Genomic DNA, 24,316 nt, shown 5'->3' with positions numbered 1-24,316 from the left:
CTCTGAGCAGCCCAGGAAGGTCCGTTCTGAGAAGGACTGTTGCACTGTGGCATGAGACGACTTCTGGGTCCTGGAGGGGTCGAGAGGACCACAGATCCTTCTGCTGTGTATTGAACCACCTTTATTCCTGAGGGCCTCAGACCCTCTGTCCAAGGAAGCCAAGAAGTCTCATTTATAGTATCAGCATCTGTTTCCTGGCATAGTGGTAAGAGTTCCACAGTGATATTAACTTAGTTTTCCAGAGTGAGGCTATAGAGTGAACTTACCTTAGAAAGGAGAAGAAAACCACCAAGCTTTAATCCTAACCTGGTAGGGGAATGTGGTCTACGTTATGGGGCCCTTGGAGGGGAAAATGTAGGCATGCCACTGTTGTGCCACATCTACTGCCACAGACCACAGGGACATCAATATGACGCAGGATCTTACCTTCCCCGTTGTGAATGAGTTAGACTACATTTCCCCCAGTCCATCTCAGGGACATGGAGGACATTTGAATCTATTGCTTTCAAAAGGATTAGAATTGACCAGGCAGGTCTATGAAAGAATTTAGGAGCTGCCTCCCAGATCTTAACCCCATTTCATCTGCTTCTGCAGGGACCTCTCCCCACCATCACTAGAGTGGGATGATAGTGGAGCTGAGAGAACTTTGTCTCAGCCTCATCACTGGGTGGGCTGGGGCAGCTGGGACACTTCTCTAGGGTCCAGTGTTCACATCTGTCCAGGTGCTTAGTTGAACTGGAAGATGATCAAGGATAGAAAAATATTTCTCAAGGAAAGCAGTCTTATTCAGACAACATGGACACTTGTTTATAAAATTATAATCTAAAACAGAGTGGAAGGCCTTGGCAAACATAATTTCTCACAGGTAACTGAATTCTCTTTAGTAAAATCCTTCTAAGAAAAATTTGTTATGTGCTTAGTGAATGTGGCCTAGATGGTCTTTCAGAGGTGTGTGTGTGTGTGTGTGTGTGTGTGTGTGTGTGTGTGTCTGTCTACATTTAAGTGTTTGCTCTGGTGGTACTAAAACTCTCAGAAGTCATACAAATGGTTAAATCCAAAGACATTGAAAGATTAAGATCCCAGTAACTATGATAGAGCTTTGTGAAAAGAAGCTCAGTGAACAGTGAGCTTTAGTTTAATACCAGGTGTGTTTGAAAACGTCTCCTAGTAGGAAAAATTCTATCATTTTTCTCTGAAGCTGAAAGAATTGGTGTTGAGGGGCTGCGACCAGAAATGGAATTAGCTTAGCAGAACTGACCACACTTACTTCCAGTTCAGGGCCTCCTGACAGTCTTCCTCTCATGCTTCTCTGAATCTTCATGTTATTCCTTAGATGTAGTTTTCTTTCTGGGTATAGATTTCGAATACCTTGATCATGGATTAGGTAATGCACTAACTTTTATTAAATGTTTGTAGTAAATTATGCTGTTTAGGAAACTATAATGCCCAAAAAGGGCAAAATAGAATGGAAACAAGAATATAATTAAAAAGGCATAGAATTAAATTAGTTTTGATTGAAGAGCTTTAACTATAATCATTCAGGGTCTAAACCCAAGCAGCAGAGGTGCCGTCTTTCCAGAGCTGTAAGTGTGTGTGTGTGTGTAGTTTCTGAGAATTCAGTTTTGGTTATTTCTATTAGTAAGTTCTACCCTTATGAAAGAGTTCACGTAAAGAACCATTGAAAAGACTGAAGTTGTCCCCGCTGTGGCTCCTTATGTAGATAAAGCCCTATTAAAGTGAAAGAATCAAGAGACTACTCTGATTTAAAAAAAAAAAAAAAAAAAAAAAAATAGAAAGAAAAATCTCTGTTCCCCAGGACCCTGCTGTGTAGATTTTGCTGGTTGCAGTAAAGAAACAAAAGCCACAAAGGGTGTGTGGTGGTGTAGGGGGGAGTTTTAGAGACACCCAATTTGTATTATTCCTGCTGGAAAGACCCTGATCTGAGACAAGCTCTGGCAGCCCCCAACGGAGAAGGGCCTCCTTATAGTCCTCATTCCTGCCAAGCCCTGGGGATGGGGGATGCATAATGAGGCTGAGTGAGAATTGGATGCTTAATTGGGGCCTGGAAAAAGGAAAGAAAAAGCCAACGTGTGGGAAGTGATCAGAATCCAGCTCAGCGAAGCCAAATGTGACAATACCTTGGAGGGCTTTGGGGGTTGTGACCACTTGCAGAGAGGCCGACACTACCTTTATACTTCATGGGAAGGAGCACAACATAGTATGGAGGACGAGGAGGGTTACAGAGGGCCAAGCCTGAGGGGTTCTGGTTGCAGATGTTAAAAACTGAGTTCTCCAGATATTTTATAAGCAGGAAATATTTCTACTTATCTCAATGGTTGGCATGGGTGCAAAACAGTTGAAAATGTCTTGTAGCTCCAACTCTAATCCCGCATAATCTAAGGTTTTTTCATCAGAAAAGGTGACTCACTCTGCTTTGTGCCACTGCAGCTGACATCTCACCCCTTGCCAGTCGGTCGCTGTTGTGGGTGGCTGATGACTTCCTCTCTGTCTGGGCTAGCAGGTGAACTCCACCAGTGCCTCATGCATTTTGTATCCCAACACATGATGGGCTCCGAAATATCTGGTGGACTTTTTTCCTTTTCTTTTCTCCCTCAATATTGTGTTTCTCTGTAGAGAAGAATTGATTGCTATTCTGACAAAAACTGAAGCATTTCCAAGCCATTCACAAAAGGGGCCATAGGGAAGCACATTGTCTGATTAGGGAATTATTCATGTTGGGGTCTCGTGCCCACCCCCCACAGCCATCCAGCCTTTCATCTTCTAAGGGGAGCTTTGGGTTTTGATTAGGATAGAATATTCCCAATTGATACATGAAGAGGTGTGTTGCCATGGAAAGGGTCTTTTGTAGAAACACACCAATTTTCCACCAGTACGTCAGCTAAATCATTCATTATCTGATCGGGCAGAGGGAGTCACAGGTGTCTACAGTGTCTGTCCAAGTCATAGAGTTACAGTGGTCAAGAAGCAGCTAGAATTGGAGCTATTTGGCAAAAAATGGCTGAATAACAAATGGTTTAAAATTTCATTGTACCTTTGCCCCAAAGAACGTGGACTAAGTATAAATGAAGTGTTTCAGTTTGCTTGGGTGGCTGTGACAAATATTACAGATCAATAGACTTAAAAAACAGGAATTTATTTTTCAGTCCTGGAAGTTGGAGATCCAAGTGCTAGTTGATTGCTTTCTGGTAGGGGCTTTCTCTGTGTTTTATAGTCAGTTGCTTTCTCAGTATGTCCTCAGAGAGAGAGAGAGAGAGAGAGAGAGAAATATCTTCCTCTTATAAGGGCACAACCCTGTCATGTTAGGGTCTCATCTATATGGTCTCATTTAACTTTGTTACCATAAAGGCCCTAAGTAGCATAACATTAGAGATCGGGGCTTCAACATATGAATTTGGGGACAGGGAACATACATTCAATCGATGAAATCCATTTGAAAAATACTCTTGACTTGGGAGACTGAGGCAGGATCACAAGTTCAAGTCCAGCCTCAGCAATTTAGTGAGCCCTGTCTCAAGAAGGGCTAGGGAAGTAGCTCAGTGATAGCTTACCCCTGGGTTTAATCTCCAGGGTATTTTTTGAAGGGTGGGGTTGGGGGAGAATAATAATTCTTGAAACCAACTGCTAGCAAAGGCCAGATACATGTGACATTCATAGCAATGACCAGAATCAATAGAATAGTGTACAACTGACACTGGACTTAAGAAGGTGGAGTCACATTTCAAAACCTCACTCACCTCCAAACATAACAACATGAAGGCAGAGAAGCAAAAAGAAAGCATCAATAAAAAAAGTTATCAAACCAAAGAAAGAGCTGATAACCAGCAAAAATGCAAAAGGAATGAGCCTGGTGTTGTCCCAACACATTTCCTAACTTTGTAGGCTCAGAAATAATCCTGAATAAGCTACCACTTACTTCCCTGACTAGTAGAGCAGCAGCCCAGGGGAATTTCCACAAGAGCCCGGAGTCAGCCATAAACACCTTTTATTCCTCCTTTCCCCAGAGAGACAGGAAAACCTGGCTCTAATTCTCCATTTCAGTGTCTCCTACTGTGAAGAAAATGGAAAAGGAGAAGCAGACCAATAACAAATGCCTAGAACTAATTGTTTCTAGCAAAAACTTCAAAACAGATACACACACCCCCCCAGGAATTTCATCATATAGAAAACAAAGAGAAAATACATAAAGCAAGACCTTTGGTGCGAGCATGAAGCAGAGGGAGGAGGTGCCCCAGAGCCCTCCTTGAAGGGGTTTCTCCCCCAACCCTTCCCCCTGGAGTCTGCAGACTTTGTTGCCTTCCGGTTTGAAAAGATGAGAGAGAAAAGAGCAAAAGAGAATAGCTCCCAGACTGAGACTTTCTCTTGGAAAGTTCTGAGTCTTATATTGAATTGAAAAAAATGATTCAAACCCCCAAAGAGCTCCCCTGCAAGATGACAGGCAATAGTGCAAAGTGGGGTGAACTGAGTTGAGTGTGGGATGTGTTCCACTCTTGGGAAATTCAACGCAACTCATGTAGCAGATGCTTGGGCTGCTTTAATCCTCCCCAAGAAAACCTCAAAAAAAAAAAAAAAAAAAAAAATGCTTCCTGTAGGCAGCTCCTGGAGGACCACAGGTACTGGTCAGAAAGAATTAGAATGCACATACCACCCTCATCTCCCCAAAAGCATATTTAAGCCATAACAGACACAGGAAGGAAGCAACCAACCAACCAAGCTTATAAACATGTAAAAGATAGATGAAGAATGGGAGAAAACATAAACCAAGAAAAAAGAGTAAAATTTGCTGAAATGAAGGGAAAACTGATTGATGGTCTAATGGGCAACCATGTTCCAAATGTCATACAGAAATCTCACCCCAAGACAAAACTTTGATAAGTTCATAAATTGTCCAGTGATGTTTGGCAAGTCACTTTAAAAACCTGAAACATTTAGAAGAAAACATAGTTAATTTAATCTATCTTAAAGAAAATAAAGACAGATGACAATCCAGGAGGAAATACTTGAGACAGATTGCACAAAGAAATTTAATTTTCTTAATGTATGAAGAATACTTATAAGTCAATAAAGAAACAAAATGAACAACTAAAAAGGAAAATTGGTAAAAACAAAAACAGAGCAAAAGGAAGGGAGGAAGGAAGAGTAACCTCACTCATAATGTAATACCAATCAGAACAGGAAGAACTTATCCATTTTTCTCCCTGGAATGTTTGAGGATATTTAATGCCAGGAGAATATGGAGAAAACATTCTCATGCCCTGCTAATTGGGCCCCAGATTAATTTCACTTTTTCAGAAGGCAATTTTGCAACATCTAAGAAATCTAGAGGATGCACATGTATTAGATCCAGAAATCCATGAAGAGTTTATCTTAGGGAAACATTCACAAAATTTTGCCAGAACTTAAGTACAAGAATATTCACTGCAGCCATTTGTAAAAGCAACAGTGCAGAAATACATCAGGATTCTACCAATACTGGTCTGGTCAAAGAAAGTATGATATCTCCATATCCATGTCTATGTAATCAGATAGTGATATATGTTATCATGGAATGATCACTGATATATATTAAATATATATTTATTTTAAATATATTTTAAATATGCATTATATTTTAAATATGCATGAAAATATAATCTATGAACTAATATTAATGCTTAATGACAGATAAATTACATTTATACAGAATATGAAAAGAACACACTGCAGAAAATATAATCAGGTTTATGTAAATGAAGAGATGAGTGTAACAGAGTGGGAAAGATTAGATTGTGTGCATTGTTTATTTCTGGAAGGCTTATAGGAAAAATGTAACATGGACAGAGTTGTTCTGGGTCACTTTTCATTAGCATTTTTCTAAGAAGGTTAAAGTTATTTATACATTTTTTTATCATCACTAGTCTTATTTAAGGATTAGGCTTCATGAACTTTTTCTATCTTTATTACTAATTGGAAATAAATGCATGCTTTTTAAAAAAATTAGTACATATTGCATTAAATTATAATTCATTTAAGTTAATTATTCATAAAACATGAAGATCTCCATAATAACTAATCAAAATTTGGCAAAGCAATAAAGAAGGAAGAGAGAAAGAGAGAGGAGCAAAGCAGGGGTGTGGGGAAAGAATAAGGATGCAGGATGGATGGGAATAAAAGGAAAGCAAGAATCTGGACACCCCACAAGTTAAGAGGTAAAAATCAGGAAAAGCCTTTGAAATGCAGGATAGTGGGTTAAAAGCATCTGACTTATTCTGAAAGACTGTGATTAAAGAATTTAAATGTTAGTTTTTGAAAAAAAAATCCATTTTTGGCACTTATATCTCATTTCCAACCAAAAATGTAAAGACTGAAATAAAAATAGACATGTTAAAAATTGATATCTGAAACTTGATTTTTTTTTTTTAATGGAAGACCAATTTACCTTTAGCAAATTGAAAAGGGTCTTTTTCCAAAGCCAGAAAAAGTGCATTATAACTTTAACACTTATTTGTTCTTCACATGGAATGTAAGACGGCTAAGAAATAATACTGAAAAGCAATGTTTTCTGAGATTCCATACAGTTTAAGAATGACTTTTTAATTTTGAGTAGTGTTGGTGACTTGACTATACAGATGAGTGTATATCATTACAACATCCTATAGCACAGAAATTCAAACCTTCTCCAAGTTCTGTGTTCACACTGACACTTTCCTGCCTCATTAAATTGGTTGTTGACCTCTTTTCACTTAACTGCCCTTGGATTCTAGACCTAGATAGTGAACTTGGCAGTCTATTGTCTATTTGAGCTCATCTTCCCTAAAAATCAGTAGATTAAAGAAAAACTGAAGTCTCTTAGTTCTAAATTGGCATCTATGCATGTAGAATAATAGCATTCTTCCATTCAAGTTTGAGAGTTAAATGAATGTGACAGATGTCCTAAGCTCTAAGACCAGTGTTCTTCCATTTTGTACCATTAAAAGTCAACAAGATTTAGTCTGTATATGGAGCTTTTGTGTATATTAATTCAATTTCTCTAACTTTCAGACCAAATCAGATTGGTAGATAATTTTAGGTAATAAGAGATTCACAGATTTATTATATATTTATAAATAAAGCATAAATCATGCTTGCAATTTTACAGCTATAAGAAACAATGTTAGGACTGAGCCCATTAAACATATATTCAGTGTGTTTGTTAGCTATCACTGCAATAATGCTGTACACCAACCATCTTGAATCTCAGAGGCTTGGAATAAAGATCATCTATTCTTTTGTTCATGCATATTAAGATCAACTACAACTAGTCTGGGCTAGGAAACATGTCAGAATGTGAGTTGCGTCTTGTTTTCATATTTATTGGATCAGCTGCTCCCTACATTGTTCCTTTTAGAGTAAAAGGAACAGAAGAGGCAAAGTCCCAACTGCACAAATTCATTTCAAGTCTCTATTAGATTCTGCTAATGTCTCATTGGCCAAAGCAAATTTCACAGCCAAATACAGCATCAAGAGACAGTAAAGTAGTTTGCCCTGGGGGTGACAGGTTGAAAGTGAACACTTCTGAATAATTATCTATTTCAGTAACTGTGAAATCTGAATGCAGGCCCTGAGCACCACACCTGTCATTTCACCAGTACAACTGCATTCTGAGAAATAATTATTTGCAATTCTATTTGTTGTATGGAGTTTACCATCAACACAAATCTCAAAACGTCTTGGAGGGCCCTTCAATATCTCTCCATGTCTACATATTTTAAAAATCTGGCTACCTGCATTCTGTATGCATCTTGGTATCTTTTCTTCTGTGAAGACCTGCTTCATTTATTGCAATGTCACTGACCTACCAAAGGTTGTTATAATCAAAGCTTTGAGAAGTACAGTTGCAAGTGGTAATTGAAAATGGTGCTAAATGTCCCAAGCTCTATTTTAGCATCTTTTATCTCCTGCTGGAAGCCCTGAAATATACCTCATTTGTGTTCCAAACATCAGCAATCAAAATGGCGGGAGAATCAGGCAAACTGAAATAAATAGGCTATAGAGGCAGTTTTGGTTTTGATCAGATTCCATTGTCTATGCCAAATAGACTCATTTCTCTGGGGCACTCAGTTGTATAGCCCAGCAGGAGAGTAGCCATTAGGGTAATACCATTTCTACATGCATGTCAGAATAACAAATGTCTCTTTTTTTTTTTTTTTTAAATACACAACTACTACATGTTTGCATATACAGATGGCTATGCAAATTTATATGGCATGCCAATGCACATATTTACAGCACATGTACGCATCACGTACACTCAAGATACAAACTTAAAAAATACCTAACAGACATACCTTGAGTTGAGAGTGGATCTAATAGACACTGCTTCACTCTGCTTCAGGAATGTAGCAGTAGGTAGAACTACAACTTTGTTTTCTGCTCTTCTTCCTATTGTGGGTCTCATACTTGCCACGGCATCTCATGCTAACATGTTTCAGTACAGAGTAAAATCTTAGACTCCTCACATATTCCATTGTAAAATAATGAGGCTGAAAGAACAGGCACAGGGCAAATTTTAAGAATTTGTTTTCTGATTTGCCTTTTGGATTTTTTTTGTTTCTCCTGACATTTTCCTTCCTCTTAGCCTCTAAAAGTGTTTATCATTCTTCCTTTTCACTGAGTATCATGTAATAACCTGGCATCCTGCCTATTTGATAGAAAATTCTCCATGCTGCCAAAGGGTTGTCTCCATTGAAAGATTTCCTGAATCAGTCAGCCACAGGTTCCTCTCAATCCCATCAAAAACATGAACCCTAAAAAGAAAGTCAAGGAAGCCATGTTTAAGCTGAATTAGGTTTACTAATTTTCCTTCCATAGTAATCATTTCTTATTAAAAAAAAAACAAAACAAAATAAAAAATAATGTGGAAAATATTCCTGATACTGATAAGTTTTCTTTCTTTCCTGAGAAGTTTTATTTCAAATTCAAATTTGGTGTTTTTTGTTTGTTTGTCTGTTTTTTGGGTCTTTTTTGTTTGTTTGTTTGTTTGTTTGTTTTGTGGGAGAGGGTAAGGAATTTTAAATTAATTTCTTATAGAACTTAAAATATTCCACTCTGAATTCCATTATTTTTGTGGCAAACTTATCTACAAGTCTTACATTACTATATTAAAGTTAATGAGTCTTTTTCACTAAATAATTTGAGTTTTACCTTGGTTTTCAGCAATTTTTACAATGATTTGGCTGAGTGAGGTTTGTTTTGCTTTAATTTTGCTTAGTGAAACAGTGGTCTGATGTTATATCATCCATTAATTTTGGCATTATCTTTTAAAATTTTGTTTTTGTCCCACTACACATAGGATAAATTCTATATCATATCTGTTTTTTATCTGTACTATAGGCTTTGCATTATCTTTCAGTTTCCTAATCCTTTCTTCCACTGTGTCTACCTGCTGTCAAATTCCCCTATTAAATGATTTTTCAGTTCTAGAATTTTCATCTGACATGAATAGGGCCCAGTTTGTTGATAAATTTCGTTGCTTTTAAAATTCTTCAATTTGGTATCCAATTTCTTAAACACATTCATCTTATTTTAGTTGTGTCTAAATATCTGGATGTCTGATATGTGTCTATATGTTGTCTTTTTATCCTCTGTTTTCAGTGATTTGTTCTTGTCCTTCTGGAATGCCATTTAATTTTTTATTATATGAAGGACATTTTGTAGGGGTAACTTGAGGCTTGAAGGGTTTTTGTTTGTTTGTTTTGGTTTTTACTTAACAAAGTACCTCTTCCCTGATGGGCCCTCGCCTCTAATTTTTGCCTCCCCTCAGCCTCAAAAACATCTGGAAGCTCTCTTTAGTTTGTTAGCACAGGTAGAATGTCAGCTCCCCTTTGTACCTTTTCAAATTTGTTCTGTATTTATGGCTCTCTGCTGCCTTAAATAATTGTTTATTATTTAACAATTTAATAATTTAATCAAGAATTTCTAGCTTTTCATGGTAAGAGGGTTATTCTGTAACATGACAGTCAACCTTAAGCAGAAATCTTTCTCACTGTAATTCTAATTTGCATTTCATTCACTATTTGCAAAAAGAATCATCTTTTTGCATGTTTACAAGCCATTATTCTTTTATAAACTGCCTATCAAGTCTCATGCACATTTTTCTATTAGTTTATCTTTATTTTTAAAAGCTCCTAATATGTTGAATTATTAACCCTTTGTCTCTGACAAAGTGCCAATATTAATATTTAATTTGTAACTTTTAAAAAAATATTCCTTGTGGTATTTTTCCATCCAAAAGCTTATTATGTTTATGAAGTCAAATATTCCCATTTTTTTTTTCCTTATTACTTCTGTGTTTTGAGTCAAACATACATCTGTTGGTGTATTCTGTAATTGTGTGGGAAGGGGTGTGTCCATGCCAATTCTAGAACTGGCAGTGTAAGGAAGGATATGACATACTGTTAACAAGTTCAGCTGGAAGTTTTAAGTTTTGTTTTCCTTTTCTCAACCTCATCATCAGGGACTAAATGGAAAGAACTCAAGGACAATTACTTTCATGTAATCCTTGAAGAACTTTAGGAGTTATTTTCTCTTTCTCATGTTATCATTTTGAGTTATCTAAGCTCATGTTTCTCTGTACTATGTCTCTTGAATATCTACATGTTTACTTTACAATTTCCTTTACACTCAATGTTAAAGTCTGTTGGGAATCTCCACTTAAATCATCTTGTACTTTAGACCTCAAATCTAAAATTATGTTCTTCATCTGTTCACACTGTGCTATTTTGTCTTCAAGCTCTGACCTCCCTACCACTCATCCACCTGGGGTAGAAGCTCAATCACGTCTGAGTCCAACCTCTTGATTGTAAGCTTCAGTTACTCGTTGGAAAGAATGCACCTTTTCCACAATATGTTTCTTCCTTTGGAAAGATGACAAACGTTTAATATTATCTCTGCTCTCGTATTCATATGATGAAAATGAATTTAATCTTCTGTTTAAAAGAAGTATAGAAATGCTAATAATGTTAAGTGACTTTTTTCTAGGGTTTTACTTGTATCAGTATTTGCCAATACCCTTGTTCTTCAAGTTGGAAAACGAAATAGACATTGTTAACTAAGAAGTAAGAGATGATTGTCCTTTTGAATTCTGGAAAAATTCTTACAATATTAAAACAATCCCCTTCCTATTACATTTAAGAATGGATATAGCTTCCAGCACAGTAAATGGATGGCATACTTTTTTGAAGTTGATGGAGAATGACCAGAACTTCTGCGTGAATACTCAGCAAACTACAATGGCAACAGCTCAGGTCTCCTAGGGAGGCAATAAGTCATTCATTTTTGTTGAAGCAAGAGCAACAACAACAATAATTAAAACTCTTCAGTGTCAGGAGAATGAATTCTTCAGCTTTCAGGCATACCTAAGGCAAAATAGTTGTTTTTTTTTTTCCCCCTCTTCTAAGGTTAAAGGGCACACACAGAGAGGATTTTCTAAATTTAAATTGTACATTGTGCTAATTAAACCACATTTTTTCTTTTATGCTACCAGATTTCTAATTTAAGAAATTGTGTGTGTGTGTGTGTGTATGCATGTGATCACCTCACAAATTAAGAAAAACTTAGAAGATGACTCTAAAGTATTTCAGCAACTCAACCCACTATTTCCTCCTTTAACCTTCTCTGCAAAAGAAGTTGAATCCCAGGAGTATTTTTAAATTTAAGAGGGCAATGGAGGGTGACAGAACAATTGGCAGTCAGGCTGTTATAGTTCTCTATTAATCAGGGACTATCTTATTCCCCTCTTGCAGCTCCAGGCGAGGATACACCTACAGAGTCTGTGAAAAGTCAAGGCTCCAGTGACACAGAAAATGCTACAGGTCCTGATGGTAAGTTTCTGAGCTGTCTGAGCTCAAACTATACATCTGGCATATTTTCTGTGCGATCCAGGATTTAGGGAGTTATCTGTTCTATGAATCAACATATTCAATGAAAACAAAGTAAATTTTCAAAAGCCATATTCTACTAGAAAATACTAAAAATGGCAGCTTCCCCCCCCCCCTTTTTTTTTTACCACTAACTGTTTTAAAAAACAGCACATGACTTAGTTTAAACACACCTTGCATTACTGAGGCCATAAGTGGGTAATGCCAAGGCTGAACCTGATGCTTCATGGAAATATCACTTACTTCTGTAGAATGTACTTGCTTTGCGGTTATCCCTGCCTCACTCAGCATTCAGGTGAGACCTAGCTTGAGTTTGGATTAAGATAATTCTTAGATATTCATTGTTTCAACTCACTATATCACAACAGATTCCTTGGCCAAAAACAGAGTGACTCTTTACAAGTACCTTAAAATTTTACAGAAACCATCCTTTATTCACATGTAATTTTGAAGGCATGTGTGTTAATCAGCACAACAACAAACACCTCTGAGAAGAGCAACTTCGAGGAGGAAAGATTTATTTTGGTCATAGCTTCAGAGGTTTCAATCCAGGGTTAGCTGGTTCCATTGCTTTGAGCCTAAGTTGAGGAAGCGCATCATGGCAGAACAGCATCATGAAGGAATGCTGTTCAGCTCATGGCAGTAGGAGAGCAAAGAGAATGGATGGGGCCAGGGATAAGATATAGTCCAGAAGGCCATACCCTTACTAACCTACTTCCGACAACAATGCCCCATCTGCCTGTACTTTCCACTACCTCCCAGTTGTCCACTCAGCTCCCAATGGATTAATCCACTGATTAGCAGAACCCTCATGAATCAAAAACCTTCCAAAGACCCACCTCTGAACATTGCTACACTGGGGATCAAACCTTCATTACATGAGTAGTTGGGGGATCTTTCATATCTAAACCATAATAACCTCTCAAGATTCTGAGCCTTGGACATATTAACATCCCCATTGAACCTAAACAATCACACCAAGTACCCTCTGAAATTACTTGCATTAGAAAAACACTATTTGAAAACATAATTTAATAATTAATTGCACTGCCCCCATAGAGCTTAGGAAACCCAGAATTGGTCAGGTGGTAAACTGTTTATATATATTGCCATCTGAGTTATTTTAGCTGATACATAAAAACAAATAAGTAATGTTTGGATCATGTTAAATGTGTTTATCTACTTGAACATTTATCATTTCTTTAAGGTAAAAACTTTCAAATTCTTTTAGCTATCTGAAACATTATCTGTCGTCACTCGACTGTGCAACAACACAGTAGAATTTCTTAATCCTCTCTAATGGGTAAAAATTAACTCAATTCATTGATCAACATTTTCCCATCCTTTTCCACCCCTACTGCCCAGTCTCTGGTAACCACCATTCCACTCTTAATTTCTCTGAGATAACATTTTTAGATTCCTTGTGAGTGAGATCATGTGGTCCTTATCTTTTGTTCCTGGCTTATTTCACTTAACATAATGGCCTCCTTTCATACATGTCACAAATAATAGGATTTCATTCTTTTTTGTGGCTGAATAGTATTCTGTTGTGTACACATATATTTCCATCAGTTAATGGACACATTTCTGTTTCTTACCTATTGTGAATAGTATTGCAATGAACATGAAAGTGCAGATGTCTTTTTAACATACAGATTCCATTTCCTTTGAATATAGATTCAGTAGTAGGATTGCTGGATCATATGGGAGTTCTATCTCAAATTTTTTTTAGGAACTTCCATACTGTTTTCCATAATGGCTGTACTAATTTATATTCCCACCAACATTGTGCAGGGGTTTCCTTTTCTTCACATTCTCTCCAGCACTTGTTATCCTTTGGATAACATCTATTCTTACCGGGATGAGGTGATCTCATTGTGGTTTTTTATTTGCATTTTCCTGATTATTAATGATATTGAACATTTTTCAAATACCTGTTGGCCATTTGTGTCTTCAGAAACATCCATTTATATCTATTGCCCATATTTAATCAGTTTTTGTTTTACTATTGAGTTTTTGGAGTTCCTTTTATTTTGTAGATCTAAATCATTTGTCAGATCTATAGTTTGCAAATATTTTCACCTACCTGCAGGTTGTCTCTTCACTCTGTTGATATTTTCAGTTGATTTTTGTAACTGGTAACAAGTATAGTTTTCTTCTTTTGCATGTGGATATCCAATTTCCCCAGCACCATTTATTAAAAAGATTATCATTTAGTCCAATGCATTTCTTAGCAAATTTGTCAAAAATCAGTTGGCTGTGGGTGTGTGAACACCTTACTTCTGGGCTCTCTAGTCTATTTCATTTGGACTATAAGATTGTTTTTTTGCCCAAACCATGCTGTTTTGATTTACCACAGTGTGTTTTGAAATCAGGCACTATTGTACCTTCGACTTTGTTCCTTTTGCTCAGGATAGATTTAGTTATTTAGGGGTTTTAGTGTTTCCATATAACTGTCTTTCTCATTCTGTGAAGAACATCATTGGTATTTTGACAGTGATTAAATTGAATCTTTAAATCACTTGGGGTAGTAGGGACATTTTAACAATATTGTTTCTTCTAATTCATGAATACACAATGTCTTTCTAATTTTTTGTGTCCTCTTCAGTTTCAATTTCATCAATTTTTTTAGATTTTCCATTATAGATATCTTTCACCTATTTGGCTAAATTTATTCCTAGGTATTTTATTTCTTTAGTTATTGTAAGTGGGATTGTTTTCTTGACTTCTCTCTCAGATTATTTGCTGCTGTTGTACAGCAATACTACTCATTTGCATATGTTGACTTTGTATCCTGAAATGTTAGTTATCTCTAATAGTTTTTGGGTGTGTTTTGGGGGTTTTCTGTATTATTTAATCATGTCATCTGCCAGCAAAGACAATTTGACAACTTTTCCAGTTTGGATACCCTTCCTTTCTTTCTCTTGCTTGCAGAATTATGTTAAATGAAAGTGATAGAAATGAACATTCCTTGTCTTGTTCCAGATCCTACATGGAAAGTTCTCAGCATGTCCCCATTCAAGATAACATTAGTTATTGGCCTAATATAAATGGTCCTTATTTTGTTGAGGTATGCTCCTTCCCATATCTAATTTGTTCAGCACTTTTAGCACAAAAGAACATTGAAATTTATCCAGTGTCTTTCCTGCATCTATTGAAATTATAGTTTTGTCCTTCATTCTTTTGATGTGATGTATCATACTTTTTGATATGCACATAATGGGCCTCCTTCCTTTCCTCTCAATCCCATTTGATCAGGGTGAACAATCTTTTTAATGTGCTACTGCTTTCAGTTTGCTAGATTTTGTTGAAGATTTTACATATGTTTTTCAAGGATATTGACCTGCAGGGTTTTTTGGTTTTTTTTTTTTTTTTTTTTTTCTTTTATCTTCCTCTGGTTTTGGCATTGGGGTAATGCTGCTCTCAAAGACTGTGTTTAGAATAATTTCTTCTTCTCTTTTTTAGAATAACTTAAGAAGAATGGTATTAGTTCTTCCTTAAATATTTTGTGGAATTCGGTAGTGAAGTCATCTGGTCCTGGGCTTTTCTGGATGGGTGCCTTTTTTATTACTGATTCAATCTCTATTTATTGGTTCTGTCACATTTTCCATTATCAAATTTGACTTATATTTCATCATTTCTAATGCTTCTTTTTATTTTTCTGGTATTACTTGTAATGTCTACCTTTATAACCTGAGTTTATTAGTCATTTTCTTTTTTTACTCTAGCTATTAGTTTGTTTTGTTGCTATTCAAAGAATCAGCTCCTGGTTTTGGTCTCCATTTATTTCTGCTTGATCATTATTTCTACTAATATTTGGGTTTGTTTTGTTCTTATTTTTCTCATCCCTTGAGATAAAGCAAGTGGTTGTTTGAGAGATTTATGCTTTTTTTGATGTAAGCACTGACTGCTATAACATTTCCTCTTAGTACTGCTTTTGCCATATCCTACAGGTTTGTGTATGTTGTGTCTCCATTTTCATTTAAGAAATTTTTAAATTTCCTTTCTGATTTCCTTGATCCACTGGTTGCAAGTTGTTTGATTTTCATGTATTTTTTTTTTTAATTCTCAAAGTCACTCACTATGATCTCATTTTTTGAAAATTTGATGAGAACTTGTTTTGTGGCCATTCATATGTCTCAGAGAATGTTCCTTCCATGTGCTGATGAGAAAAGCGATATCTGGCAGTTCTTTGACAGAATGTCTATTAGGGCCATTTGTTTTAGGGTATGATCTTTAGTCTAAATGATCTGTCCATCACTGAAAGGGGCGTTAAGAGCCCTCACGTATTATGTAGTGCAATGATGTAATATTTGCCTTATATATTTGGGTGCTGATATTGGATTTCATATATTTAGAATTATTTCCTTTTTCTGAATTGACCCTTTGGTCATCATAGGATGACCTTCTTTGTCTCTTTTTCTTGCTTTTGATTTAAAGTCTGTTTTTCTAAGTGTAGCCACTCTTTCTTCTGGATTCCTTTCCTAGGGAATATTTAACTCCATGCCTTGACTTTCAATCTATGTGTATCCGTGGAGGAAAAGTGAGTTTTTCATAAGCAACATATCAGCTAGATCTTATCCATTCGTTTACTGGTTTTTGTTGTTTTGTTGTTTGTGCATAATAGGGAAGAACAGAATTACTTTCCCAGCCCCATTTTTTTTAAATTTCTATTTTGAGACAGGGTCTCACTAAGTTGCTCAAATGAGGTCCTAGGGTCTCAACCTCAAGAGTAGCTGGGATTACAGGTGTGCACCACCATACCTGGCTACTCTTTCAATTGGAGAATTTAATTCATTGACACTCAAGTAAGGTAGTGTTGTAGCTATTATTTAATTTGTTTTCCCCCCTTTATAGTCTTTGTGTGTGTGTGTGTGTGGTTAAGTGAGCAGTAGTGTTTTTATTCCTTGGTTTGTGGTTACCAGTAGACTTAAAAAAATCTTTTAATTATAACAATTTTGAAATAGTAGCAATTTAACAAAGAACAAAACCCAAAGAACAAGAGAAAATGTGCTAAAAACTGGATCCTTGCACTCCATTACTTCCCACATTTTTAATTTTAGATATACCATATTTATATCTTTTATACTGCCTAACATATTAATGAATTATGACTTTTTAGACTTAATACTAAAGAATGGTTTATATACCACACTTACATTAGAACATTCTGAATTTTTATAATTACTCTTACCAGGGATTTCTATGCATTCCTGTTTTCTTCTTACTGATGTCTTTCAGTTTAAAGAAATTTAACATTTCTTATACAAGTAGAGATCTACTGTCTCAGCTTTTGTTCATCTGGAAGTGTCTTTATCCCTTGTTTATTTCTAAAAGATAGCTTTATTGGGTACAATAGTACCAGTTGACAGTTTTTTCCCTTCAATACTGTGACAATCTTTGTGCACATTCCCCTGGCCTGGAAGGTTTCTACTGAGATGCCAGCTCTCATAAAAACTGGGACTCCCCTAGATGTTGTTTCTTTTCCCTTGTAGTCTTAGAACCTCTTTATCTTTCACCTTTTGAGACTCATTTTAAGATTTCTTAGAGTAGCCTCAGTTGAGATAAACTTGACCTTCCCATATCTGAATATTGATATCCTTCTCTGGGTTTGGGTAGTTTGTTATTTGTTTGAATAAACTTTCTGCTCTTTTGGCATTCTCAAGTATTTCTCGAACCCCCAATAACCCCATTTTTTTTTCTCCTTCCACTATGTTTTCAAATAGCCTGTCTTCAAACTAACTTTGTTCTATCATACTTTTCATTTTTATGAATATATGCTTTTAGCTCATGAATTTGATATTTTTAAATTGCTTCCATCTCTTTAAACTGTTAGAGTAGTGAAATGTTTGTTTTCTTCAAATCCATTGAGTTTCCTTAAAGTAGCTATTTTTAACTTTTAAGAGATCTCCCATACTGATTACTATCTGGTTTGTTTCTGGCACCTAATTTATTAAGTGAGGTAGTTGTTTCCTGAAAAGTTCTTGATACTTATTGTCAAGAGACATCATCTAGGCATTAAAAATTTGAGTATTTATTGTGATCTTCCTAATTTGGGTTTGTGCTTATCTCTTCACAAATTCTGAGCAGGATAGTTTGTTTTAGTTAGATTTTTTTCTGAGCCCAAAATCACCATCTCATCCACTTTCAGATTTGTTGGGAATTTTCATGTGTTGTCACTGTTTCAGGACTAGAGAGCAATCCAAGTCCAGGTTTGTTCCAAATTCACTATTGGTATATTTTAAAGAAACAAACTAGAGTATCTATAAAGAGTAATGTATCCTCACAAGCCTTTTCCTAGTGCCAGGGTAGGCTCAGATGCCTTCTGCATAGTTATCAACCTGTGGTGGGGCACTGCAGGATTCATCCCAACTCTGGAAAAATCTCACCATAGATGCACCAACCCCAGGCACCTATATCACATCTTGTGGCCACCAAGTTGTATCACACCCTGAGGACACAGTCTGCCAAGACTAACACAATACTGGAGGAGGTCCAGGGCCCACACTGCTATGGGTTGTCTGTCACTGAAGTGGATTTGTGACCCAAAATTGCTGCAACCAATCATAGTGAAGCTAATTGAAATAGAAGTCTGATAGATTGGGGCTGTCTTCCCCTGGCACTGGAGCTATTCCAGAGGCTGGATATACAGGCATGCTTATAGATTTCACTACCCTAGCACTAAGTTCTAGGGAAACATCTTATGCTTACTAACTGATCCTACCACAGAAAATGCCACCTTGTATCTCACTGTGCTTTCCAAGGCTGGATAGCATCAATGAATGCAGTCCTTTGGCTACCTGGCGGATGCTAAGCTGAGCTGTGCTTGATTCTCACTGGTTTAAGGACATGCAGAGTCTCAGGTACCTTAGGGTAGGGTCTACATCATATCTGGCAGTAATGCAGTTCAAAATAATCCCCATCGTTTCTAAGTATAGGTCTCTACCTGGTGCCATGGAAGCGTCAGAGTTTCGTGAGCATTGGCTTGGTGATAGCTGTGTTGCCCAAGTTTGGTGGATGGATGGTAGAGACAGTATCTTGATTACCAATGCAGGTGCTAAAGCTGGGTTACACATCTCACAGCTGCAGGGACCTGCAGAGTCTAATAGCAGTGTGGGCCTTGTACCTATCTCAGTGTCGTGCTGGTCTTGACAGGTTGTATGCTCAGAGTGTGACACAATGCTTAGATTTATGGAGGACACCACAGGCAACTCTTCTCTTCATGCCTTTTTCATTGTGTTAAAAAAAAAAAGCAGTCAGTGTGGTCTCTCATCTGATTTCCTTAGTTCCTGTGAAGCAGTTTAGTGTGTGAATATCTATCCTGATGTCTGTGGGGAGATGATTGTTGAAGGATCCTCTTGGTTTGAGGATTTTTGTTTTTTGTTTTTTAGTTTTTTGTGTTTTAAACTAAAGAAGAAAAGTAAATTACTTTGAGTTAATGATGACTTTGTCATTTAGCTACCACTGGCTGAATTTTTCCCAAAGGATTTTTAAATAAAATTTTAATAAAATTAAATAAAAAATTATAAAAATAAAATAATAAAATAAAATAATAAAATAAATAAAAAATTAAATAATAAAATTATAACCTCTTCTATGCAAACTGATCTTTTACTCATCTGAGCTGAATTTTTTTTTTTACTTATTTGAGCATGAAATGCTTTTTTATAGTGTTATGGTTTAAAGTATCCCCCAAAACATTCGTGTTAGGAACATGATATCCAATGTAGCAATAATCTGAAGTGAAATAATTATAACCTCATTATAATGAAATGGGTTAAGTCATTGATAGATTAATAACTTGAATGGACTAATGGGTGGTAATTTTAGGCAGTAGGGTGTGGCTAGAGGAAGGAGGTCACTGGGGATGTACCTTGGAGACTATATTTTGATCCTGGCTCCTTGTGCATGCTCTGCTTCCTACCTACAATGAGTTGAGCAGCTTTCCCCTGCCATGTCTTACCTTGGGCCCAGAGCAATGGAGTTGGCCAAACATGCCTTAGCCTAACATAAATTTTTCCTCCTCAAACTCATTCTTATCAGGTATTTTGGTCACAGCAATGAAAAACTAACATGTATAGTAACATTAAAAGTGTTCGCTGGGAGAGGGAACAGAAAACAAAGGCTCCCTTTTATTTTATGCTGTACTTTGCCACACTGGTGGGTGCACTTACAATGACCTTGTGTACCAGGATGAACAGTGCATGAATGATTTTCTTTACACTGACAAAGTTGCCATAGCTGGTCAGGTTACATGTGGGGTTTGAAATGAGTTTACATATCCTTAGAAACCCAGGATAGTTTGCAGGTGACAACAAGGAACCTACTTGGGAAAGTTGAATGGGAAACCATAGAATGTCCCATAGATGCTCTTTCAAGAATTTTTGGAGTGTGAAACCAGCATCTGCCACTATTTTTTTCTAGTCAAGCTTTCATGTCTGAGAAAAAGATTTAGGTTGTCGATTTTGTGCAAATAAATTACCAACTAAATGAGAAAAAATGGAAATTACTTATTCAGAGGTCATTATCACTTATGTTTGGAGGTGGTTGGTATGGGGAATCTGGAAACTGTTACCTAAAGTGGGGCATCTTAGGTTTTTAGTTCAGAGGTCTTTCCCTGGCTGGGAAAGTTGGAAGCAGGTACAGAAAATAACAGAAGCTGATCATCACTGACTAAGTCCTATATATTCTGAGCCAATTATCAGAGACTGTGATATGGTTGCCCAGATTGGTTTCTATTGAGTTTTAAGTAGAGCTCTACTGTTATAGATTATCTGGCCACTGTCCAGTCTCAGCTTACAAAACGTGGTTGGATGCTTTAACAATATCAATCTCATTAAACCTGCTGACCCTTGGAAAGTTCCAGAGTGACTGCTTTTAACTACAGGAGAAATGCAGTAATTATGCATTCTATTTTTATGCAAATGCTCACATAGAATACACAGTCAAGTAAAAGCATACTTTTCCATAGATGCGTGATCTGGTTAGATGTTTATGGTGTCTGCTACTATACCCATTGGCAAGCTTGCAGAGTCTGCTTTGAATTCTGAAACTGAAAATGTGGCAAACCAAACAAGTCTATTGACATTGCCATTTTGAAGGCAGGTGCTTACTTCTCTGCATTTCAATGATCTGTTTTGCTTTGCTTTCTCTTTATTTTCTATTAAGGCTTTTGAATTTATTTATGTAAGGATAGTAATAAATATACCTAAATTGCCAAACCAAAATCTAGTATGAAATGATAGCTTAGCTTCTACAGTTTATAGAAAAACTGTAGATGAGTGTCATTCCCTGCCCATAAAAACATGAGAATGGATTCAAACACTTGAATGGATAAAAAAAAATGAGAAAAAGTATAAGACAGAAACTCAGTAAAGTATCAAGTACAGGTCATTTTAATGGTGTATTAGCCTTCTGTTACTTTGACAAAATACTTGAGAAAAAACTTAGAGGAGGAAAGGTTTATTTTGGCAAATGATTTCAGTCTGAGGTTTGTTGGCTCCTTTGCTTTGTGCCTAAGATAGTGTAAAATGGCAACCAGGAAGCAGAGTGAGTGTCCAGGAACAAAATATTCCCCAGTGACTTGCTTCCTCTCACTGGATCCTACCTCCAGATCCAAACCACAACTGTGTTTAAGAGATTTAGGTTTAATAAATATCTAACTTTTTTGTTATTCTTTCTGGTTACAGTTGAAATGAATAGTCAGGTTGACAATGCAAATGACCCAACAGAGAGTCAGCAAGAAGATCACCAATAGGTAAGATGCCTCAGTGGTGGGATTTTTGATTCATTAACCAGGCAAAAGGAATAGTTTACAAATGACACACGGATTTCCCTCAGTTTTGCCAAGTCCCATCACCTGACTTGGGTCAATTTTTTAAAATACTTAAATTCCACAGTGTAAGGAAAATGGATTATTCCTTAGAAATTTGCTTTCTTTAAGGGGAAAAAAACAAGCCACTGCATACTTAAAATCATGAAATACCCTGGTTTTCTATGCTTTGACAAAATGAGAAAGAATTTTCATCCACCTTCCCCCCTGGCCTCCTGGAGTGATCAAATTATTTCAACAATCCCAAGCTGTTTCCAAAGCATTGCTTTTCTAGAAGCTGTCTGCTGAACTGTTTGATATCTTTGCCCTGTACAATGTATAAAGACCTAGGAGTTTGTATGGGCAGAAGCAAGCCTGCTGTAGGCCCTGCTTACCTGAGGACACATGCATGCTCACAAAGATTTGTCAAGTTGAATAGGACTAAGGGAATTGCCCCGGGGAAACATGAAGTCTAGACCAGACCAAGTTGAAGTGTTTTTCCAGGCAAACATTCTAAGTCTCAGCTGACACTGAAGTATATCTAGGATGATGAATGATCTATTACCCTTTTCCACATCTTGAGAGGACTGTTCAGAAGAATTAGAATAAAGAAGGCTCAGCTGGGCACAGCGGCACATGCCCGAAATCCCAGCAGCTGAGGCAGGAGGATGGTGAGTTCAAATCCAGCCTCAGTGAGACCCTGTCTCTAAATAAAATACAAAATATGGCTGTGAATGTGGCTCAGGGGTTGAGTGCCCCTGAGTTCCATCCCCAGTATCCACCCACCTCCCCCCCAACCCCACCAAAAAAAAAAAAAAAAAAAAAAAAAAAAGAAGCCTCACTCTTGTGACTGCTCCAATTCCTAGCTTAAAATATTTAACTGTTCAAATTATGGGTCATTGACACACAAATCTTGTTGACACAGTGACCTAGCACACTCTGCCACACTTTACCAAACTCGTCCTCCAGCATCATGGTAGAATATACAAAGTTTGAGAACTATTAGTCTTTCCCAGAACTGTCTTGAATTTCAAATGAAAGTAAATATAATGGCATTGGTATAATGCATAAATAACATAGGACTACTAAAAATACATAAACATGGTCTTCCTTATCTAGTTCATGTATTTAAAATATCCTGTTACAGAAATGATATAGCCGAGAAGTTTCCTTTGAAAACTAATGAAGATGAGAATAAATCTGAGCAATTTACATGCAAACTCCTCAGTGTTTCCTGACCTTTCATCCTTTTGCTGCCAACTAACTTCTTGTAAGGGATACATCTAGATCTTATTATTTTCCTGTGTGATAAATATCCAGATAAAGTGCCAGGATATATCTATTTGCCTTAAAAATAAACATGAACCCATGTATTAATCCAAATGAATAAGTTGTCAAAACAAAGTCCTAAAGTAGTTTAAGAATGTTGAACTCAGGAAAGAGAAGAGACTTACAAAAAGGTCACTTGGCTAATGAACAGAAGTTTAAATACACCCAATTCAAAATTCTTTCATACTGTACTACTCCCTAGTGACTTTTTGAACATAGTTGTCAGAGTGGTAGGATTTTTTTTTTCTTCTTTTTTTTTTTTTTAAGATTTATAGGTCACCAGAGAAGATGTTAGCTCCTTATAGAAAGCCAACCTAAGACCTGGAGAAAGTTGCTGATTTAACCGCGTCCACATGCTGAGTCACTGTTGTAACACTGGTTTTCTGAGCTCAGTGCTTGCTTCTGCTTTGCCAGTATCAGATAAAACTTTTAATCCTCATTTTGTAGTACAGTTGACTCAGGATCTGCAGTTTCTGCAGTTTCAGTGAACTACAGAAAAAAATATTCTTAAAAATTATATATACATATATATATATATATATATATATACACTAAACATGGAGACTTTTTTGTCATTTTTCCCTAAACAGGGCATTATAATAACTATTCACATAGTTCCCACTGCATTAGGTATCAAAAAATCTGGAGATGTTTTATAATACACAGGAATAGTGTGTATAAAAATACTGTGCCATTTTAATTAAGGGATTTAGAATATCCACAGATTTAGGTATCCTGAGGGATATCTACAACCAATCCATTGTGGATACTGAGGGACCATTACACAAGTGTCTTTTCCATTCCATTCTTACCTCTTTCTAGCCTCGTACACATTGTGATATAAAAGGCATTTTTTTTCTTCTCCCAGATTGGACTGTTTTTGCCCTTATCAGCCCTTGATTATAATAAGAACTAAAGAGTAGCTATTATTACTTGGATCAAACATTTGTTAATGTATTAGGAATGTGCATTTTATTCTACTGTTCTCAAGAAAACAGTTTGGGCCCTTGCACATGGCTATCACTCATTGAACCTTACCAGATTTAACCTGATTTGAACTAAGACTACTGAAAACCAGGGACTGCAGATATAAAATTCAGAATCACAACATCAACTGTTAAAGGATATGGAGCAACTGGAACTCTCCTACATGGCTAATGGGAATGTCAAATGATGCAGCCATATGTTAGCTTTCCAGTGCTGTGACAAAATACCTGAGAAAATCAACTCAAGGAAAAAAGGTTAATTTTGTCTTGTAGTT

General features: G+C 36.6%; 1 protein-coding gene across 1 annotated transcript in view; it reads left to right on the top strand.

The window, feature by feature from the left end:
- The window catches only part of MACROD2 (mono-ADP ribosylhydrolase 2), a 2,108,743-nt gene that overhangs the window by 2,072,120 nt on the left and 12,307 nt on the right, over window positions 1–24,316 (top strand). Inside the window, exons 17-18 of the mRNA XM_079128517.1 lie at window positions 11,781–11,858; window positions 21,605–21,672. Of these exons, the coding sequence (XP_078984643.1) occupies window positions 11,781–11,858; window positions 21,605–21,672 (146 nt within the window). The remainder of the gene's footprint in view (window positions 1–11,780; window positions 11,859–21,604; window positions 21,673–24,316) is intronic.

Source organism: Sciurus vulgaris (genome assembly GCF_902686455.1).
Source record: "Sciurus vulgaris genome assembly, chromosome: 2".
NCBI classification, from domain to species: Eukaryota; Metazoa; Chordata; class Mammalia; order Rodentia; family Sciuridae; genus Sciurus; species Sciurus vulgaris.
The sequence above is the reverse complement of the archived record's forward strand: the minus strand, read 5'-3'. Positions and strand labels throughout refer to the sequence as shown.